General features: G+C 38.0%; 1 protein-coding gene across 1 annotated transcript in view; it reads left to right on the top strand.

Annotated features, from left to right (window-relative positions):
- The window catches only part of LOC150085674 (dual specificity protein phosphatase 1-like), a 40,724-nt gene extending 27,770 nt beyond the window's left edge, over window positions 1-12,954 (top strand). The window contains exons 2-3 of the mRNA XM_090374640.1: window positions 4,223-4,651; window positions 12,539-12,954. Of these exons, the coding sequence (XP_090230766.1) occupies window positions 4,223-4,651; window positions 12,539-12,954 (845 nt within the window). The remainder of the gene's footprint in view (window positions 1-4,222; window positions 4,652-12,538) is intronic.
- Window positions 12,955-22,122: the final 9,168 nt, after the last annotated feature.

The raw sequence follows: 22,122 nt of genomic DNA on the forward strand, positions 1-22,122 counted from the left end.
TCAAATTGAGAAAAGACAGATGTAGGATAGATGTGCGGAAGTTTTCCTTTAGCCAGCGGGTGATTGGTTGGTTGGTGGAACAGACTTCCATCCTTTGTTGTGGAAGTTGATAGGCTAAATAAATTTAAGGCTGAGCTGGACAGGTACTTGGAATGAATGGAGAGGTGGAATGGGAGTGTTTTTTTTTTTTTTGTCTCATGCTACATAAGCTTACATTCTTGCATCATATGCCCCTACTAATGCTAATTATAGAAGCTTTTTTTTATTTATTTATTTTTTTATGTGAATCAGCTCCAATGTCTTTACAACTTATAAAAAATATATCGACAGATGCAAGGTCAAGGTCGCAGGGCAGAGGAGGAACACATTTGACATTAATGCTGGCTAAGTACTCAATGACAGTACAAGCGATATGAAGTCTCACATTGTCATGATGCAGCATCCACCCACCTGTGTGCAGCTGTGGTCATTTGAAACAAATGTGATCCCACAAAGTGCAGTGCAGTTCTGTAGTAAAGCCCCATCATAAAGGTTGTATGCCATGGCCCAACATGCCAGTAAACACTCCTTGAATGTCAAAAAAAGAGATGACCATATCCTTTCCTGCAGAAATCACAATTTTTGCATTTTTCGATGTTGGCAATGACAACTTCCAAACAGAACTTGCTCTCTCGGTTGAAATGATGAATCCATGTCTCATCCACCATTATCACCTTTTGCAGAACCTCGCCATCTTTGGCAACCATCTGTTGCAGCTCCTGACAAACCTCCATGTGAACTTGCTATTGCTCAAATGTGAGTAGTCTTTGAATCCAGCATGCACAGACATGTCATGTGCAAATGGACATGAAGAATACGGTGCACGCTTCCTCCTGATATTCTCAACTTCTTTACCAGTTAACTTACTGTTACAAGACAATCTTCTCTCACAATTACAGAAACAGTGTTTTTTTGTTTCTGTGGTGATGACAATGGTTGGGGCTCCAGGACTGTTGATTTTTGTGATTGAATCACATCGATTTTTAAGCATTCTAAACCACCTGTGAACTGTGCTCTATAGAAGCATAGATTCACCACAAGCCTCTTTTAACATCTCACACACTTCGGCTGATGTTATCTTGAGGCAGAAATAAAATTTGAGAGCAGCATACTCTTCCTCATGTATCACTTCCATTGTTATATAGGCAAAACCAAACATGCATCAACTTGTCCAACCACTAAGATCACACCGTGCGCACAAGTCAGCTGTGCAGTTGCTATGTGATGCAGCTTGATTTGGTCTTAAATTCTGTGGTTCAGCTAGAAATAGCAAGCAGAATTATGAGCATTAGCATTAGTAGAGGCATTTGATGCAAGAAAGCAAGCTTATGCAGCTTCAGCCAAAAAAAATAAATAAATAAAAAATAACCACTTCCACTTCACCCCTCTGTTCGTTCGAAATACCTGTCCAGCTGAGCCTTAAACTTATTTAGGCTATCAACTTTCACGACAAGGGATGGAAGTCTATTCCACCAACCGACCACACGCTGGCTAAAGGCAAATTTCCTCACGTCTATCCTGCATCTGTCTTTTATCAATTTGAATTTATGCCCTCTCAGGTGATCATTCTGAGCAAGAGGAAGAATCCCATCAGCATTGAGCATGCTCACATCATTCAAGGCTTTATACACCTCTATCAGATCACCTCGCTGGTGTCTAGTCCCCAGACACTGTAATTTGCAAAACTTAAGCCTTTCTTCGTAAGAGCACCCCTTTGTTCAATTCACTAATCTTGTTGCCCTTCTCTGTACTCGTTCCAGCAGCTCTACATCCTTCTTGAAATGAGGCCTCCAGACCTGTATACAGTACTCTAGGTGTGGCCTGACCATTGCCTTATACAAGGGAATAATCACCTCCTTATCCCTGCTAGAAAAATTCCTATATATCATTGACAATACACCATGAGCCACTCTTGCAGCCCGTCTGCACTGCTCAGAAAACTTCATATCTGCCTGCACAACCACCCCCAGGTCCCTTTCATTCTCTACCACTGTCAGTGTAGTACCACAGAGTTGATACGTTGCTCTGGAGTTGCTGTTTCTCATATGTAGTATGCATATGGGAAACAGCAACCCCAGAGCAAGGTGGCAAATGAAGTTTTACATTTGTCAATGTTAAACTTCATTTGCCACCTCTCAGCCCATCTGCTCAACATTTCCACATCCTGTTGCAGTAGCATAGTGTCAGTAGTGTCCTTGACAACCCTGCCAACCTTCGTATCATCTGCAAACTTGGACATTAAGCTTGATATACCATCATCAATATCATTTATAAATATAGAAAACAATAATGGGCCCAATACTGAACCCTGAGGGACTCCACTTATAACATTAGTCCACGATGAGCAGTGTCCATTGATTACCACTCTGTCTTCTCTCCCTCAACCACCCCTTTATCCATAGCAGCAATTTGCCTCCAATGCTACACTGCTCCAATTTGTGCAGCAGTCTTCCATGTGCAACAGTATCAAAAGCCTTTCTAAGATCCAAGTATATCAAAGTTATTTCCTGCATCCAGTTCTTTTGTGACTGCATCATAGTATCCAATCAAATTGGTCAGGCAAGACTTCCCCTTAACAAAACCATGCTGTGTCTGAGCTATAACTGAAGTCTTGTGTAGATGATCCTGCAGTGCTTCTTTAACCAGTGCCTCCATTAATTTTCCAGGAACAGAAGTTAAACTAACAGGTCTATAATTACTTGTCTCCCTTTGATTCTCCTTTGTGAATTGGGGTCACATTTGCACATCTCCCGTCCATGGGTACTTCCCCTGAGTCCAAGGAAGCTCTCATAATTATGGCTAAGGGTTTGCTTACTTCCTTTGCTGCCTCCTTTAATATAACTGGATAGATCCCATCCACCCCAGGTGCCTTTCTTGTATTTATCTTCAACAATTTCTCCTCCACTTTACTCTCAGTTATTACAAGATTCTCTAGCTTACTGCCAGAGCTGAATACATCTCTGGCATTCCCCTCGCTGAATAACGTCTCATGTGTGAATGTCGATGCAAAATATTCATTCAGTTTCTTAGCTACCTGAGCAGGATCATCAACAGTTGACCCATCGATATCAAGTGGACCAATCTGATTCATCCCCTTCCTTCTAGAGTTTACATAAGTAAAGAACTCTTTGCTGTTTTTCTTTGCATCCCTTGCCAAAGATTTCTCATAATCTGTCTTCGCCTGCCTAACCTCCTTTGTAACTTGGTTACAGATCAACTTGTATCTATCATAGGCTTCTGTGCCACGTGTTAATTTGTATGTATCCCATGCATTTTTCTTCTCTGCCATATGCCTCATTAGTTCATCTGACATCCACTTAGGCCTAAACCTTGAACAATATTTCTTAGTTGGTATGTAAAGCCTAGTAGCTTCCAAGATAAATTCTTTGAATGCTTCCCATTTTGCATTTGCTGTTGGTAACATCATCAGTTGGTCCCACTGTATAGAATTTAAATACTGTCTCAGTCCATCGTAGTCGCCTTTACGAAAGCAATAACCCTTCCCTTTACCCCTAATGGTAGTTACCTCTTTGAGTAAATCTCACTTCAGCACACTGATCACTGCCACCTAGTTGGTTCATTTACCTGCAGATTCTTTGTGGTTTATTTACCTGCAGATCATTCTTTATTAAAAACCCTTGTGTTTTTAGAAGCAAAAGTACATCAAAGCTTGTTGTTGGGATGATTTCGTCTCTTATGCTTTTGAAGATTGCTTAATATGAAAAATAAACTAACAGAATAAATAATAAAATATAACACATTTAAATAAAATAATTAATGAGTTCATCTGCCAGAACCTAGTCACATCAAGGATCACAAGTCACCTCCATAAAAATGCACACAATGTAGACATAGCATTTCAATAATCTTGAAACCTGCCATAGGACTCAGTTGAGAGGCTCTCTCTATGCTGCAAATTGCGATCACAAGAAGTGCTATTTGAGGTGCAAGAATCTCACCGACGAACGCTTTAGATAGTGCCCTCTTGTTGGAAAATTTAATCAGAATACTGGAACAGCCATATCTTGACAGAAAAGGCAATTTATTAAAAATGAATAAAATAATAATAAAAGGTTAGCCTTAACATACATATTTAAAAAAAAGAATAATAATAATTTGATCTATCAAATAATATAAAGTGTTAAACAGTTTATTTTTTTGTTTTCCTTTGTATTTTTTTCAGGTGGTTATAGTCGATTCAGCCAGATGTCACCTCATTTGTGCACATCATCCAATCCTTTATCAGCACCTTCTTACTTCACTTCAAGTCCAGCTGTACTTACCTGTGCTGTGAGTGTAAGGGATTCCACACCTTGCAGTCCTAAACCAACAAGAACTAGAGTTACTCCAGGATTTGAAGCTGCACATATACATAGCCTTGGACAAGAACAAGAGGAACCTGTGGAAATCTTACCACACCTGTACATTGGAAGTGCTTATCATGCCTCATGTAAAAACAGTCTGCAAACACTTGGAATCACTGCTCTCCTAAATGTATCACAGAATTGCCCTAATTATTTTGAGGATGCTTTCACTTACAAATCCATCCCAGTGGAAGATTCTAACTGTGAGGACATCAGTATTTGGTTTCAAGAATCTATTAACTTTATTGGTAAGATTTTAATTCTTTCATATTTTGAAATGTAATGTTATTAAATAAATTTTCTATTTATAATCTGGGATGAGCACATGGTCAGTGGAGATGACAAGACAGAACACAAGAAATAGCACCGTATTTAGCTGTCATATGAGCTTGAACCAAGGTCGCTCAAAATGCGTTTACTTATGCACCCTTGCATGTGACATTTCATCTGCAGCTAGCTACAGCAGCCTTAAAAAATTGGAGCCCTAAGATTTTATAAAATACTCAGAAAAACTCTCCTGTCAAATAATACACTATTTTAATAAATATAATAAACCTTGGTAAATTTCTTAATTTGACATATGCTGAGAATTATGGTTTTTTTTATTAACATCCAAAGTGTTAAAGAAATCACAAGTGACAGGCTGAAGGACAATCAATAGGAAGGCAATATAAAAAGTTTATTCTAAACAGTATATATTTTAAGACTTCTTTACTAACTTATGAAAAGACCCCCACACCCTTTCCCATTTAAAATACTAGCTGACACAAAATCTACAGGGCAATTCGAAATTCACACAGCCAAAAATGAAATGAAACACTGCTAATTTCTCTAATTTTGGTAACATACAGAATTCTTACAATTATATAATATCGGTGTAGATACACCATAGTTAACCCATAAATTTGAACTACGTAAGTAGTGTAAATGGCATCGTTTTAATTGAATATCATATTGTGGTTTGCCTTCACAACGAGATAGCGGGTATTGCACTACTTCAAATAAATAACGCTTCTCTAGTAGAGAAGACTACTGTTATTTATTTTCAGGGGGTACTACCACCCAGATGATCGTTTTGAAGCTTTTTGGCTTCATCATCAGTGAGTGGGCAGGTACCCTGGTAATGCAACATGCCATCACAGTTGCAAAGTTTCCACAATATGAGAGATGCCAGATGGTGTATAAAATAATATATTTGAAAACGAAACGCACAAGGCATAATCCTTATGGGGTTTGATAATTAACTATATAATAACAGTGTAGATACACCATAACAGAAGTCTTCTCTACTAGAGAAGCATTATTTATTTGAAGTAGTGCAGTACCCGCTATCTCATTGTGAAGGCAAACCGCAATATGAGATTCAGTTAAAACGATGCCTTTAACACTACTTACGTAGTTCAAATTTATGGGTTAACTATGGTGTATCTACACCAATATTATATAGTTAATTACCAAAACCCATAAGGATTATGCCTTTTCAACAGTACCAAATTTCTATCAACAGTACTTTACTCTTTTGCTGTCACCTTATGTAATTAAGAATTATAATAACCTACAATGATAAGTAACTAATAAATTTTAATTGACATTTAGGTTGCATGAATTAAATCCATTCTTGAATATAATATTGCCATAATATTGCCTTTGCAGCTACAGTGATGTATCATATATACTTCAAAAGATCTTGACAAAGAACAGTATTGATATTAACTAGAATTAAATTTTGATCATAAAATGTAGGATCACTTTTAGGCAACTTAGGAGAATTTAAGTTGCCTAGTTGAGTACTATGGCAGTAAATCTCAGTGAGTGTTTATGTTACTAACCAGTTCAGTAAGAAGCATAAATGCATTGAATGGATGAATTCAGTGCATGTATGCCATTTATAGATGTACAAGATTAAATCGAACTTAGAAGATTGATTTATTTTCTGTTTTTATTTCTTTTTGACAGAAGAAGAAATAGCAAAGTAAAGGTATTATGGATAAAAAAGAGAAAGTTTCTCATGGAGAATAGTTTACAGATTAAATATTTTTTTAACAAATGAGAAACTTTCAGCACTCACCTCATAGTAATCTGCTTAGCTGGTGGAGAGTTTTACCACATTAGCATTAGCATTAGTAGAGGCATTTGATGCAAGAAAGCAAGCTTATGCAGCATCAGCCAAAAAAAAAAAAAAAAAAAAAAACCCACTTTCACTTCACCCCTCTGTTCGTTCAAAATACCTGTCCAGCTGAGCCTTAAACTTATTTAGGCTATCAACCTCCACCACAAGGGATGGAAGTCTGTTCCACCAACCAACCACCCGCTGGCTAAAGGCAAATTTCCGCACGTCTATCCTACATCTGTCTTTCCTCAATTTGAATTTATGCCCTCTCAGGTGATTTTTCTGAGCTAGAGGAAGAATCCCATCAGCATTGAGCATGCTTAAACCATTCAAGGCTTTATACATCTCTATCAGATCACCTCGCTGGTGCCTAGTCTCCAGACACTGTAATTTGCAAAACTTAAGCCTTTCTTCGTAAGAGCACCCCTTTGTTCCATTCACTAATCTTGTTGCCCTTCTCTGTACTCGTTCCAGCAGCTCTACATCCTTCTTGAAATGAGGCCTCCAGACCTGTATACAGTACTCTAGGTGTGGCCTGACCATCGCCTTATACAATGGAATAATCACCTCCTTATCCCTGCTGGAAAAATTCCTGTATATCATTGACAATACTCCATGAGCTACTCTTGCAGCCCGTCTGCACTGCTCAGAGAACTTCATATCTGCCTGCACAACCACCCCCAAGTCCCTTTCATTCTCTACCACTGTCAGTGTAGTACCACAGAGTTGATACGTTGCTCTGGGGTTGCTGTTTCCCATGTGTAGTACTTTACAATTGTCAATTTTAAACTTCATTTGCCACCTCTCAGCCCATCTGCTCAACCTTTCCAGATCCTGTTGCAGCAGCATAGTGTCAGTAGTGTCCTTGACAACCCTGCCAACCTTTGTATCGTCTGCAAACTTGGACATTAAGCCCGATATACCATCATCAATATCATTTATAAATACAGAAAACAATAATGGACCCAACACTGAGCCCTGAGGGACTCCACTAATAACATCAGTCCACGATGAGCAGTGTCCATTGATTACCACTCTCTGTCTTCTCCCCCTCTAACACCCCTTTATCCATAGCAGCAATTTGCCTCCAATGTCACACTGCTCCAATTTGTGTAGCAGTCTTCCATGTGCAACAGTATCAAAAGCCTTTCTAAGATCCAAGTATATAATATCAAAGTTATTCCCTGCATCCAGTTCTTTTGTGACTGCATCATAGTATCCAATCAAGTTGGTCAGGCAAGACTTCCCCTTAACAAAACCATGCTGTGTCTGAGCTATAACTGAAGTCTTGTCTAAATGATCCTGCAGTGCTTCTTTAACCAGTGCCTCCATTAATTTTCCTGGAACAGAAGTTAAGGTCACAGGTCTATAATTACTTGTGTCAGCCTTTGATCCTCCTTTGTGAATTGGGGTCACATTTGCACATTTCCAGTCTATGGGTACCTCCCCTGAGTCCAAGGAAGCTCTCATAATTATGGCTAAGGGTTTGCTTACTTCCTTTGCTGCCTCCTTTAATATAACTGGATAGATCCCATCCACCCCGGGTTCCTTTCTTGTGTTTATCTTCAACAGTTTCTCCTCCACTTTACTCCCAGTTATTTCAAGATTCTGTAGCTTACTGCTAGAGTTGAATACACCTCTGGCATTCCCCTCGCTGAATAACTCCTCATGTGTGAATGTCGATGCAAAATATTCATTTAGTTTGTTAGCTACCTGAGCAGGATCATCAACACTTGACCCATCAATATCAAGTGGACCAATCTGATTCATCCCCTTCCTTCTAGAGTTTACATAAGTAAAGAACTCTTTGCTGTTTTTCTTTGCATCCCTTGCCAAGGATTTCTCGTAATCTGCCTTCGCCTGCCTAACCTCCTTTGTAACTTGGTTGCATATCAACTTGTATCTATCATAGGCTTCTGTGTCGTGTGTTAATTTGTATGTATCCCATGCATTTTTCTTCTCTGCCATATGCCTCATTAGTTCATCTGACATCCATTTTGGCCTAAACCTTGAACAATATTTCTTAGTTGGTATGTAAAGCCTAGTAGCTTCCAAGATAAGTTCTTTGAATGCTTCCCATTTTGAATTTGCTGTTGGTAACATCATCAGTTGGTCCCACTGTATAGAATTTAAATACTGTCTCAGTCCATCGTAGTCGCCTTTACGGAAGCAATAACCCTTCCCTTTACCCCTAATGGTAGTTACCTCTTTGAGTAAATCCCACTTCAGCACACTGTGATCACTGCCACCTAGTGGTTCATTTGTCTGCAGATTCTTAATGCATGAAGAATCACTGCTGATAATCAAATCAAGAGTATTACTCCCTCTAGTTGCCTCCCGAACATGCTGATGTAGAAAACAATCATCCAATAAATCCACAAAAGCCTTGCTAGTGTGTGAGTAACCAGCCCCCAAATTCCAGTCAATATCTTGGAAATTAAAATCTCCCATTATAAGACACTCTGATTTACTGGCCCACTCTATTTCCCTGTACAGTTCCTTATTATACTCATCAGAGTCATTAGGCCTATAGCACACTCCTACTCTCAATTTTGATCTCCCAATGTTTATGTCACACCAAACTGACTCCACACTGCACTGTCCAGCGATGTCGACTGGCTTCACTTCCTTGGTTTTTATGTGTTTCTTAACTAATAGCATAACCCCTCCCCCCTTCCTATCCTGTCTATCCTTTCTGTAGACGTTGTACTCCCCAAATTCCAGTTCTGCATCCCTTATATCTGTGTGACACCACGTCTCTGATATCCCAACAATATCTGCCTTTGATGTTTTGAGCAATACCTCAAATTCATCAAATTTATTTACTAAACTCCTAGCATTGGTGTACACGCAAGTATACCTGCACCTGTTTCTATTCTTAGCTACCCTAACACAACCCATGTGTTTACTTGTACCGCAATGGCTCCCAGCAGTCTCTGAAATACCATGCATCTTGTTTTTCAGGCTTCTGCTCATTCTAATAGGAGCAGTGCAAGAATCTCTTTCACCTCTGCCAGTGGCTACTGTCAATCTATTGGTCTTTGTCTCCCCCCAAGCTAGCAGTTTTCCGACCCACCTAACACTGCCTCGATAGCATCAGCAAATATTCTTGCACTCTTTCTATTTAAGTCCCATCCCTGTAGAAGCAATCTCTCCTGTTAACAAGTACAGTCCAGGCTGAAAAAAATTCTACCCTTTGAGCCTTGCACAATCTTTCCAGGGCCGAATTGATCGACAAGGCTCTCATCATATACTCCCTCCTATCGTGTCTGGGCAGAATTGCAGACACTTTCAAATTCAAACATAATGGTTATAGAATTCTAGTAACTTACAGGGATTATGGGTTTAAAAACTAAGTGATGGGCTATAAAAAGTTTTCTAAGAAAGGAAAGTGCACCTTCCATTCTATGGTTGCCTAATTAAATTAAATTAAATAAAGAAAAATAGAAGCTAATAGCCGCGCACGAGCGACTTTCGAAATCGTCCTCAGTTAGCTATAGTGGGGGGAAGAGAGCACACTTGTGTTATATACGGGTTGGGTTCCCGAAATGCATTTCAGTGCATGTGGAAACTTAATACGTGCTAAATTCCAAATGGGGGAGAAATTGGTGGGAATCTTTTTGTTTAACACATTGAGTGATGTATGGCGCTTAAACCATTCGATGAAGAGGGCTGCGTTTTCAAGGATTTTGTAGCTGGAATTTGATTTGACTATTGTGATGGCTGAATCGATGAGTGGGTTGTGATTATAAGACTGAACATGTTAATTCTGTACTAACACAACATGTCTAATTCAGCAAGTACAGAACTAACACAACACGTCCAATCTGATAATCACAACCCACTCATCGATTCAGCCATCACAATAGTCAAATTAAATTCCAGCCAAAAAATCCTTGAAAACGAAGCCCTCATCATCGAATGGTTTAAGCGCCATACATCACTCAACGTGTTAAACAAAAAGATTCCCGCCAATTTCTCCCCCATTTGGATTTTAGCACGTATTAAGTTTCCACGTGCACTGAAATGCATTTCGGGAACCCAACCCGTATATAACACAAGCGCGCTCTCTTCTTTCCCCCCCCACTATAGCTAACTGAGGACGATTTTGAAAGTCGCTCGTGCACGGCTATTAGCTTCTATTTTTCTTTATTTAATTTAATTTAATTAGGCAACCATAGAATGGAAGGTGCACTTTCCTTTCTTAGAAAACTTTTTATAGCCCATAACTTAGTTTTTAAACCCATAATCCCTGTAAGTTATTAGAATTCTATAACCACTATGTATGTGGTAAAACTCTCCACCAGCTAAGCGGATTACTATGAGGTGAGTGCTGAAAATTAAGCTAAGCTATACATACGATCTAGTTATTACATTACGATGTAGGATAGACGTGCAGAAATTTGCCTTTAGCCAGCGGGTGGTTGGTTGGTGGAACAGACTTCCATCCCTTGTGGTGGAGGTTGATAGCCTAAATAAGTTTAAGGCTCAGCTGGACAGGTATTTTGAACGAACAGAGGGGTGAAGTGGAAGTGGTTTTTTTTTTTTTTTTTTTTTTTGGCTGATGCTGCATAAGCTTGCTTTCTTGCATCAAATGCCTCTACTAATGCTAATTACAGCACATAAGGACTCCTTAAAAATCAAGAGTCAAATGAGAAATTATAAATGATATCTAAAAATATTAGACTGGGATTGTTTGAAATATTGCTTGCAGTTTAATGACCAACTTGACTAGCAGAATGCCAAGAATCTGTCTATTTATGTAATACCAAGTGAGTAACCCAAGAAGAATACTGTTTCATTAACTCACTTTGAATAACTTCTAAATTAGTTTGTTTGTTTTTTTTTTTTTTGAATTTACTTTCAATGGAACTTTAACAAAAGAATTGCTCACATTATTTTCAGAAACTTATTTCCCTGCTGATACTGCAGTGCCAGTAGACAAATTTCACTCTGGATTCAAAATCTTGCAAAAGATATTTTGGCAGTGGTTATTTTTTGCATTTCTAATATTATATTGTGGTTTTGTTGAGATTTGAATTAATTCCACCTTATGGAAATTGCAAAGAATGACCACAGTTTCCTGAGTTCTATGCAAAGATTTAAAATTATGGCTAATGTAGAGAAAGCCAACACGAGAACTATGACACACTGGTTTCCCACTACTGTGGTTTCTCCCTACATTCTTGATAAAGATGGTGCATGTTATCAGTAGTGCCAGTAGGAGTCAATAACAATGTATTGATTAGTTTTTTATCATTATTAAAAACAGATTGTTGGGGTACATGAGTGTTTTCACAGCTGAAATTTACTTATGGGTACACCCCCTAGACTACCTCAGCCTTGGGGTGTTTATCCCCCCTTCCCACTGTTTTAAAATAGGAAAATGACTTCTGCTGCTACTACTGATAACACACACCGTCTGTAGAAGTTTTCCTATTTTAAAACAACAGGAAGTGGGGGGGATAAACACAGTAAGAATGAGGCAGTCTGAAGAGTGTACCCATAAGTAAATTTCAGCTGCAAAGGCATTACATCATTATTGGGAAACCAGTTTGTCCGGTTACTTTTCCCAAAGTTTGCCATGGTTCTCATGTTAGCTTTCCTTTACCTTCACCAAAATTATCAGTTTAGGTACAATGAAGCCTGTGAGTAAAACTTTTTCCCAGGAAAATAGTATTTTGCCTACATCCAAAATTTCATTTACAGGTTGGCCTGTGAAGCTGCAGTTGGTTAATACCAGTATTTTAAGAAAGTTGTTCCTGGAAACTTTTGCAGGAACTTAAGTTTTATCGGGAATAGCAGGTAGTGCAGTCCAAATTGATAAGCCATTTGTGCAAATATTATCATAATGAACAAAATGTGAACAAGCTTATGAAACCAAACTAAAGGGATAGAAATGTCGGAAGTGTGTCAAATTCTAACAAGAAGCTTAATGATTTTGTGATAGCCCTTTCCTAATCTTTTTTTTATCTTACATTTCATTTTGAAATAGCAGTAAATTAACAAGATGTTTTCCTTTTAGATCATGTGAAGTCGCTGAATGGCAAAGTTCTGGTTCATTGTCTTGCTGGAATAAGTCGTTCAGCAACGATCTGTATTGCTTACCTCATGGTTGCAAAGCTACTTAGAATGGAAGAAGCATATGAATATGTGAAGTCAAGAAGAAGGATTGTCTCTCCTAACTTCAGTTTCATGGGTCAGCTTCTCTCCTTTGAATCTCAAGTATTTGGAGCTCCATCATTGAAAGGCTGCAAGTCCTCACCATCCCCACGATCTCCTCTGCTTGCCATTATAGCAACAACTCCAAATTCACTGACACCAGCTCATATTGTTCAACAAAATGTTTTTGATTTTGCTGTGCCTATTGTAACGGCCTCTGTTGTTAGCCCATGTCAACTGTTGTCACCCTTGTGTTTAACAACTGTTTCACTGTCATGACATTACTTGTGCCAGTAACCGTACATGAAGTTTCTTTTTCAGAAAGGAAAATTAAATTCCTTTATACTATTATTTGAGATTTTTATACCAAATAGAATGTGATGTTAACAATAATCATATTTTTGAGATACTGCCTTTGAACAGTTATTGTTAAATATCATACTATATTATTCTGGTCATTGCAAGATTACAACTTTAGGCTATGTGGCAATAGCCTATACTAGTCAGCCTCTTGATTTTTGCTTTATTTTTAGGAGGGTAAACAGAAACATCTCTTTTATGCTTAACCATTACAGTTTTAAAAATACTAAAGTTTGCTATCATGTTGACATTTTCTTAACACAATATTTTTCTTTATAAATGATTGGTAGGAAAGAGTCATAACAAGTCAGGAATTTTCAAACATCACTATAAATAAAAGCAGTTTGCCTCATTGATGTTTCTGTTGAATGTAATATATACGTAATTTAAACAACTAAGAAAAGAAAATTAACTGAAAACTAATATACTGCAATTTGTCTAATTTTATATAATAAAAATTAGAAACCTTGAATTCTTCAGTTCATGGTTTCTAAACACAAAATAATTCAAGATTTCTAATTTTTGTAGTCCTGAAAGTATTTAAAATTACTTTCAAGATTCTAAAATTATTCTTTTGAAATAACAATTATATAATATGAAAGAATGTTTATGGGAGATTAGCCTTCTTGTCCCCTCTCCCATCTTCCATGAGTGTATCAATGGGTTACATGATTGTAACAAAATCACTACACTGACTTTTTATTTATTTTACTTATTGTTGTACCGATTGTTAATTGCTGTTAATTTGTAGAAAAAAATTTTGCCATCAGTTTCTGGAAACATGCAGTGTTATCTTATTTTTAAAATCAAATAATTTTTTTTCAGGCAGTTAGTCTGAGTGGTACAACTACTTGTGGCAGTGGTGATCAAATTTCTTTAACAACAGTGATGTAATCATCCTACCACAGAGCTAGTCCTCTCTACACTTTGGCCTACAGTTTCAGTAATACAATTGCAATAAATATTAACTTTCATAAAAAGTATGCATGTTTTATTTTTATAATGAACCCATTATAAGATGGGTGTCTGTTCCAACCAATTGCACTAGTTGGAACCTAGATCTAATGCGACTACTTATTCGGTCGAACACTTTGTGATATGAGGTTTTATCAGAGAAAGCGTATCACCCTGTTTATATGAGGTTGTATGAACAGGGCTGCATTTCTAAATTGTGAATGCTACACAAAATTTGTTTGTGGGCCCCACAGTGGGATAAATAATATAAAACAATATTTTTGGTAGAATGAAACTGTCTGAAGGAAACTTAGAGGAAGTTTTCAAATAATGATGCTCAAAACACTAAATTTCAGTCTTTATTGGCATGTGCTACAAAAAGAATTCCATTCAAACAAAATCATATAGGTTTATGCATTACTTATTTTATACTTTTTTTTTTTTCCCCACTGGAGACTTTTTATTAAAAAAATTCAATTTTATTGAAAGATATTTGAGAATGCTTGATGTTAAATGTTAGGTAGTTAGGTACTATAGTTTAATATTCTTTTTTTAGAAAAAAAATTAATTCAGGTCAACCTTTATTTGTAAATTTTCTATTTATGTTCCTTTATTACACAAATGATAAATGAAATATTTTCTTCTCAAGCAGAGACACATCAGCTTCATTCTTTTTGTTTTATTTCAGGTGTTTTTAGTTATCAAACTTGGCTGAAATGTATTTCAGGAAAGTAATGCTAATAATGTTTCTCCAGCCTTTTATTGTGATTTCTTTTTCTAAAGAAATTCTTGCATATACCACACTATCATATATTATGGATGATCGATTTATTTATTTTTTCTTCAAAAAAATATGGAAAGAATCTGGCTGGTAAAACTATAACAACTCAAGTGTCTAGCATTGATCCTGAGAAACAAGCAATCCAAAAATATTAGCATAGTTGGAATATCTTGTTCTTTTCTTTTCCAACTGTTTAAAAGGTCACAATGAAACTGTTAGTTGTACTGTAGTTATTTATATCCCCTTCTGGATATTATGGTATATACAGGTTGAAGAATCATCATATGCACATACAATATTAAGCTTGAATTACTGCCACACATACTTTTGCAATTAGCATTAGTAGAGGCATTTGGTGCAAGAAAGCAAGCTTATGCAGCATCAGCCAAAAAAAAAAAAAAAACCACTTCCACTTCACCCCTCTGTTCGTTCGAAATACCTGTACGGCTGAGCCTTAAACTTATTTAGGCTATCGACTTCCACCAAGGGATGGAAGTCTGTTCCACCAACCAACCACCCGCTGGCTAAAGGCAAATACTTAGTATCCTATTAGACAAAACCATGCAAACAAAATAATACAGTTCCATCCCACTCCACAATATGAATGGGTCCCATTGATGTTATTAATTTTGTGGTACATGACAGCTGCCACTCGGCTTGCAGTTATTACATGACCCTTGAAATCAAATATCACTAGCATATGAAAATTTCTAAATTTACGAGTAATCTTAGTTTTTTTTTTTTTTTTTTTTTTTTTTTTTGTTAAATTTTCATAAATCAAAGTGCTGATGTCAAAATGTGCCTTTAATACTACACAACTGAGAACTGAGTATGTTTGTCAAAAAGTAATCAAAAACAACAAAAAATGCTTTATCTTGCAAAGGCCATTAGAGATATGTAGATAGTCTAGTCACTTATAATTTATTGCACTGTGCAGAAATTCTTGCAATGTCCAAAAATAAAGATTTCATTAAGAAAATTGTAATTCATTTTTAGGTTACCTACAGAAAAAAATAAATGCAAAACTGCAGCTGAAAGATGAAGATTAGATGGCAAAACACTCACAATTACAAAGTTCATTATAAAAATTCTACTTACAGGGGCATAATTAGGAATTGCATCAATCCAATTAAGTTTTTTTATAATAGAAGTTCAGCCATCATCAGATCAGTTAATATTAAATTGCATTCAAACAGTTATTATCATGGCTAATTATGCTGAACTGTAACAGCAAAAATTCCTTTTCGCTCACCTCCTTTTGAGGTCATGTAATGACCTCAAAAGGAGGTGAGTGAAAAGGAATTTTTGACATAGGATCACTGAAGGGCCACATGGTATCAAGCCACTGTGGAACTCATCTTAACATCTCTATCTTCATATGTCATCTCTATCCAGGAGATTGACTACGACAAGTCTCCATCAGCTTCGCATCTGTGGTTCCTATGTTGCCTGATGGTTTACTATGGGAAGTGTAATGTGGTGAGGTCCCGATCTCTTCCAAATTCTATGTCATCGACCATTAACCTCTAGTTCTTCCACCTTTGGGGGCAGTTTGCCACCCTAAGGACAAGAGAGTGCCCTGTTCTGTTGAAAGGGTAGAATATATGTGAACCCCTGGTGCTCGTTGCCGTGATGGGATATTGTGCTCTAACTCTACTTCACAATAAAGATTTAATTTAATTGAAAGCTTATTCCAGCCTTTCCTTGGTCCCCTCCAGCATTAGCCATCCACAGACATTGCCCACTCTTCACCTGAGAATGCTTCTCACACTTGGAGGCTCAGGTAGGGATTTTCCCTTCATTGAATTTGAAACCATAAAGCATTTCCCAAAATTCTCCAGTAATTTTGAAGTGCATATCTCTATAAACACCCAATACATACAAAATTCCTCTTCCCCCCTCAGTCAGACAGATAAGAGTTCACATAGGGTGACATCTGTAAGGATGGAAAGCTGCCGGTTGCACAGAAAAGAGAGCCTCAACTATTGTTGTGTCAGGCATCCACATGGGTCACTATCACAGAGGTAGTACAGAAATTGCACTATCCCGTTCGACACAAGCAAGAGTGTATCAGGAATATGCCATTTCCGGAACAACATCTCGTTAAGAATTAATAACTGCAGTTACCACAATTACTTGTATTTATCAACCCACTCTAACAAGGGGTTAGAGGCAGTATTCAAGAAATTACCCTTGCATACTGCCCCAAAATTCCCCTCTTCACACCACCAAACTGGGGCCAGCTGCATATACAGGTGTTGTGGATCCAAGTTCAAAACCAATCTCATTCCTAAACAATGGTCATGTAAGCTTGCCAATAAAACCTGTGGGGGTGTTGTCTCAAGGTGCAAAGGAAAGTCTGGCCAGTCCTGATTTTGACTGTGAAACTGATGGATACAATGGTTGTGCCTGATATTGTGACCATGAGAAAAAAAGATATCCACTGCAGAATGGAGGCCTCCTCAATGATTCATGTTGAGGGAAATGGACAATAATTTGCTACACTGGTCCAGTGTGTTTTGGCAGATCGACCATATTTAGCAATTGGGGGCTTGAACCACGGTCAACTCAAAGAGCATGTGCTACGGCACTCCTGCTCCTCACCACTTGACTACAGAGGACATAGCCGAATGGTCAGGAGCTTTTTGTTGTTTTACATAATGCCTTTTCAATTAAAATTAATAATTCCAGACTGTGGAAATGCTTATGATACTTGATGATTTACAGATGAATGATGCACTGCCATGCATACACAAAGGTAATCCACATGGCCAAATTATGAACCTGATTACCAATCATTACATAGCACTAAACTCACACTACCAATACACAACTAAATAAATTTATTATGGAATTGTGGAAAATTTTGTCAGCAATGCACTTTGGCACTTCCAGTACCATGTGAAGTGTCCTTAGACCACCAGATGATCAATACTCAGTAATTGGACTGACAGTCCAATTACTCTTCTTGACAACATCCATTACAGCCTCACAATAAGGGTTTATCTATATGTGAGTTTACACTTCTAAGTAGATGGTCGAAATGAGTGGTCCTTTAGGTACCTCAGATCACAACTTGGTGATTGTCTCTTCTCCAATGGAGCCTTTATCTCATGGCTATTCCCAACTTCTTATTGTTTGGCATTAAAAAAAGGCAAATTGGGATGACCTGGAGATTTCTTTTTCTTGGTCGGACTGCTGTTTCAAAACTTCTGATGTCAACGTTTGCACTGATCGTGTCAGTGAAATTATTCTTGCAGGAATGGAATTCTTTATCCCACACTCCACTTTAAAATCTCGTTCTTTATCTAAACCTTGGGTTTCCGATACATCAGTTTCATTTTCTGCCTACACCAAAGCTCGCAACAATTGTAAGTAGTCATTAATCTGTGCAAACTAGATTTTGAACAGGTTAAGAATAGAAAACTTGCTTCCTGCCCTAATGGCAGCCGAGCATTCTGGTCTCCTGCCAAAGCTATTGGCCGCAACTTTTGTCCATCTCTGCTCCCACCTCTGTCAAAACCAGATAGTTTTGAAACTAGATTATGCTAGCATCCTATTTTTCTTCTAACTCATGTATTAATGATCTTGGTAAAACACCTCCCACCATTCCCAACACTCTCCATTCAATGCCTCTTGTGGTCGTCCATCAAAAGGATGCCCAAAGGATTTTGACGAATCTCGATGCTAAGAAAGCTCCAGATCCTAGTGATATTTCTCCACTTGTTCTGAAAACCTGTGCTCCGGAACTTACTCCTGTTCTTTGCCACCTTTTTTCATTTTCTTATTCCAAAGGTGTTTTTCCTTCTGCTTGGAAATTTGCTCATATCCAGCCAGTTCCTAAAAAGGGTGACAAGTCCCTCCCATCCAATTATCGTCCCATTGCAATTACTTCTTCTCTTTCTAAAGTAATGGAGAAATCAATTAACTGCAAACTCTTAAGCTACCTAGAAACCTGTCTGATCAACGATCGCCAATATGGATTCTGTCATTGTCGATTCACTGGTGATATTCTGGCTTATGTTACCCATTTATGGACGAATTCAATGGAAAAGTTTAGTGAAACACAAGCAGTTGCTCTCGACATCTTGAAGGCTTTCGATCATGTTTGGCATCAAGTTCTAAACAAGCTACCATCTTGTGGTTTGCCAACTGTTTTTTGGAATTGGTTATCCAATTTTTTCTCTGATTGCTCACTAAGGGTGATTGTAGATAGCTCTCTGTCTTCTAACTTCTCCATTAATGCTGGTGTCCCCCAAGGTTCGGTTCTTTCTCCCACTCTTTTCCTCTTGTATATTAATGATCTTCTTCCATTGACTGGAAATCCTATCCATTGTTTTGCCGACGATAACACATTGCATTCCACTTTCCATTTTGAAAAACCTTGCCCTGCTCAATCAGCTTCAACTTATAACCGCTACCAATTCCTTAAATGCCGATCTCCAGGTAATTCTCCAGTGGGGCATAGACAACTTAGTTGATTTCAATCCTCCTAAAACTCAGTCTTGTCTTATATCTCGCAAAAAGGATTCTTCTGCTGTTATGCTTATCTTTAGTGACACTCCGATTTCTAGGCAAAATGATATATCTCTTTTGGGGATTATACTGACTTCTAATCTCTCTTGGCACAAGCACATTACAAATATTTCTTCCTTTGCATCAAAAAAATTAGTTCTTGTTTTCGTTCTCAGCGTTACTTTTCTTCCAAACAGCTGTTCACTCTGTACAAATCGCAAATCCGCCCTACCAAGGAATATTATTCTCATATCTGGGGTGGTGCCCCCAAAACCTCTTTCTCAGGCTTCTTCTAGATTCCATTCAGAAGGGGTAGTTATGTTAATTAGTGACTCCTCTCTAACAGAGTCTCTCTACTCGCTGTCTCATAGACCTACTGTTTCTGCTGCACGCCTTTTCTACAGATACTTCCAAGGGCACTGTTCTTCTGAATTGGCTTCTATAATTCTTGCTCTCTCTTTCAAAACAGTCTGAACACGTGCCACCACCAACCAACATCCATTTACTCTCCAAATTCAAACTCACAGAACCAACTTTTCATCTTCCTCGTTTATCATTCAACTGCTGTTTTCTGGAACAACCTTCCTTCATACGTATTTCCTGAAAATTACAGTCTACAGAAGTTCAAGTCCAATGTCAACAAATATCTTCTTTCGTCTTCTCAACCTCCAACCCAAGCATGCTGCTAAGTACTATTGGTTCTAATACCTCTCATGTTTGGGGTTTTCATAAAAAAAAAAAAAAAAAATACACACACACACTTCACCAGTCAAAGAGGACACGCTTGATGTGCAGGAACCTCACAAAAGAAATCCTGCACAGCACATCTGACTGAAGAAATATTAGAAATCCACTTTTATTAATTAAAAATTTCACAAGAGATACCTCTATTTTGCTTCCTAGGAATGCTTTTCTTCCAAACTCCTTGTTTATACATGACTTGTTTATGTTTTTACTTGTTTATACACGGTTGTTTTTCAACAGGTCACTGTTGAAAAACAGCCGTGAATTAGGGTTAAATTTGAAAGTGTCTCCAATTCTGCCCAGACACGATAGGAGGGAGTATATGATGAGAGCCCTGTCGATGAATTCGGCGCTGGAAAGATTGTGCAAGACTCAAGGGGTAGAATTTTTTTCAGCCTGGTCTGTACTTGTTAACAGGAGAGATTGCTTCTACAGGGATGGGATACACTTAAGTAGAAATGGTGCAAGAATATTTGCTGATGCTATCGAGGCAGTGTTAGGTGGGTCGGAAAACTGCTAGATTGGGGGGGATACAAGGACTAATAGATTAACAGTAGCCACTGGCAGAGGTGAAAGCGATTCTTGCACTGCTTCTATTGGAATGAGCAGTAGCTTGGAAAATAAGGTGCAGGATATTTCAGAGACTGCTGGAGTTGTGTTAGGGTAACTAAGAAAAAGAACAGGTGCATGTATACTTGCATGTACACCAATGCTAGGAGTTTGGTAAATCGATTTGATGAATTTGAGGTATTGCTCAAAGCATCAAAGGCGGATATTGTTGGGATATCAGAGATGTGGTGTGACACAGATATAAGTAATGCAGAACTGGAATTTGGGGAGTACAACGTCTACAGAAAGGATAGACACGATAGGAAGGGAGGAGGGGTTATGCTATTAGTTAAGAAACACATAAAATCCAAGTAAGGGAAGCCAGTTGCCATCGCTGGACAGTGCAGTGTCGAGTGAGTTTGGTGTGACAAAAGCATTGGGATTTCAAAATTGAGAGTAGGAGTGTGCTATAGGCCTAATGGCTCTGATGAGTATAATAAGAAACTGTACCGGGAAATAGAGTGAGCCAGTAAATCAGAGAGTCTTATAATGGGAGATTTTAATTTCCCAGATATTGACTGGAATTTGAGGGCTGATAACTCACACACTAGCAAGGCTTTTGTGGATTTATTGGATGATTGTTTTCTACATCAGCATGTTCAGGAGGCAACTAGAGGGAGGAATACTCTTGATTTGATTATCAGCAGTGATTCTTCATGCATTAGGAATCTGGAGATACAGGAACCACTAGGTGGCAGTGATCACAGTGTGCTGAAGTGGGATTTACTCAAGGAGGTAACTACCATCAGTGGTAAAGGGAAGGGTTATTGCTTTCGTAAAGGCGACTACGATGGTCTGAGACAGTATTTAAATTCTATACAGTGGGACCAACTGATGATGTTACCAACAGCAAACTCAAAATGGAAAGAATTCAAAGAACTTATCTTGGAAGCTACTAGGCTTTACATACCAACTAAGAAATATTGTTCAAGGTTCAGGCCTAAATGGATGTCAGATGAACTAATGAGACATAGCAGAGAATAAAAATGCATGGGATACATACAAATTAACATGTGACACAGAAGCCTATGATAGATAAAAGTTGATCTGTAACCAAGTTACAAAGGAGGTTAGGCAGGCGAAGGCAGATTACGAGAAATCTTTGGCAAGGGATGCAAAGAAAAACAGCAAGGAGTTCTTTACTTATGTAACCTCTAGAAGGAAGGGGATGAATCAGATTGGTCCACTTGATATCGATGGTTCCACTGTTCATGATCCTGCTCAGGTAGCTAACAAACTAAATGAATATTTTGCATCGACATTCACACATGAGGAGTTATTTAGTGAGGGGAATGCCAGAGGTGTATTCAACTCTAGCAGTAAGCTAGAGAATCTTGTAATAACTGAGAGTAAAGTGGAGGAGAAATTGTTGAAGATAAATACAAGAAAGGCACCTGGGGTGGATGGGATCTATCCAGTTATATTAAAGGAGGCAGCAAAGGAAGTAAGCAATCCGTTAGCCATAATAATGAGAGCTTTCTTGG

This window comes from Mastigoproctus giganteus, chromosome 5 (genome assembly GCF_048544385.1).
Source record: "Mastigoproctus giganteus isolate SK-2022 chromosome 5, ASM4854438v1, whole genome shotgun sequence".
Lineage (NCBI taxonomy): Eukaryota > Metazoa > Arthropoda > Arachnida > Uropygi > Thelyphonidae > Mastigoproctus > Mastigoproctus giganteus.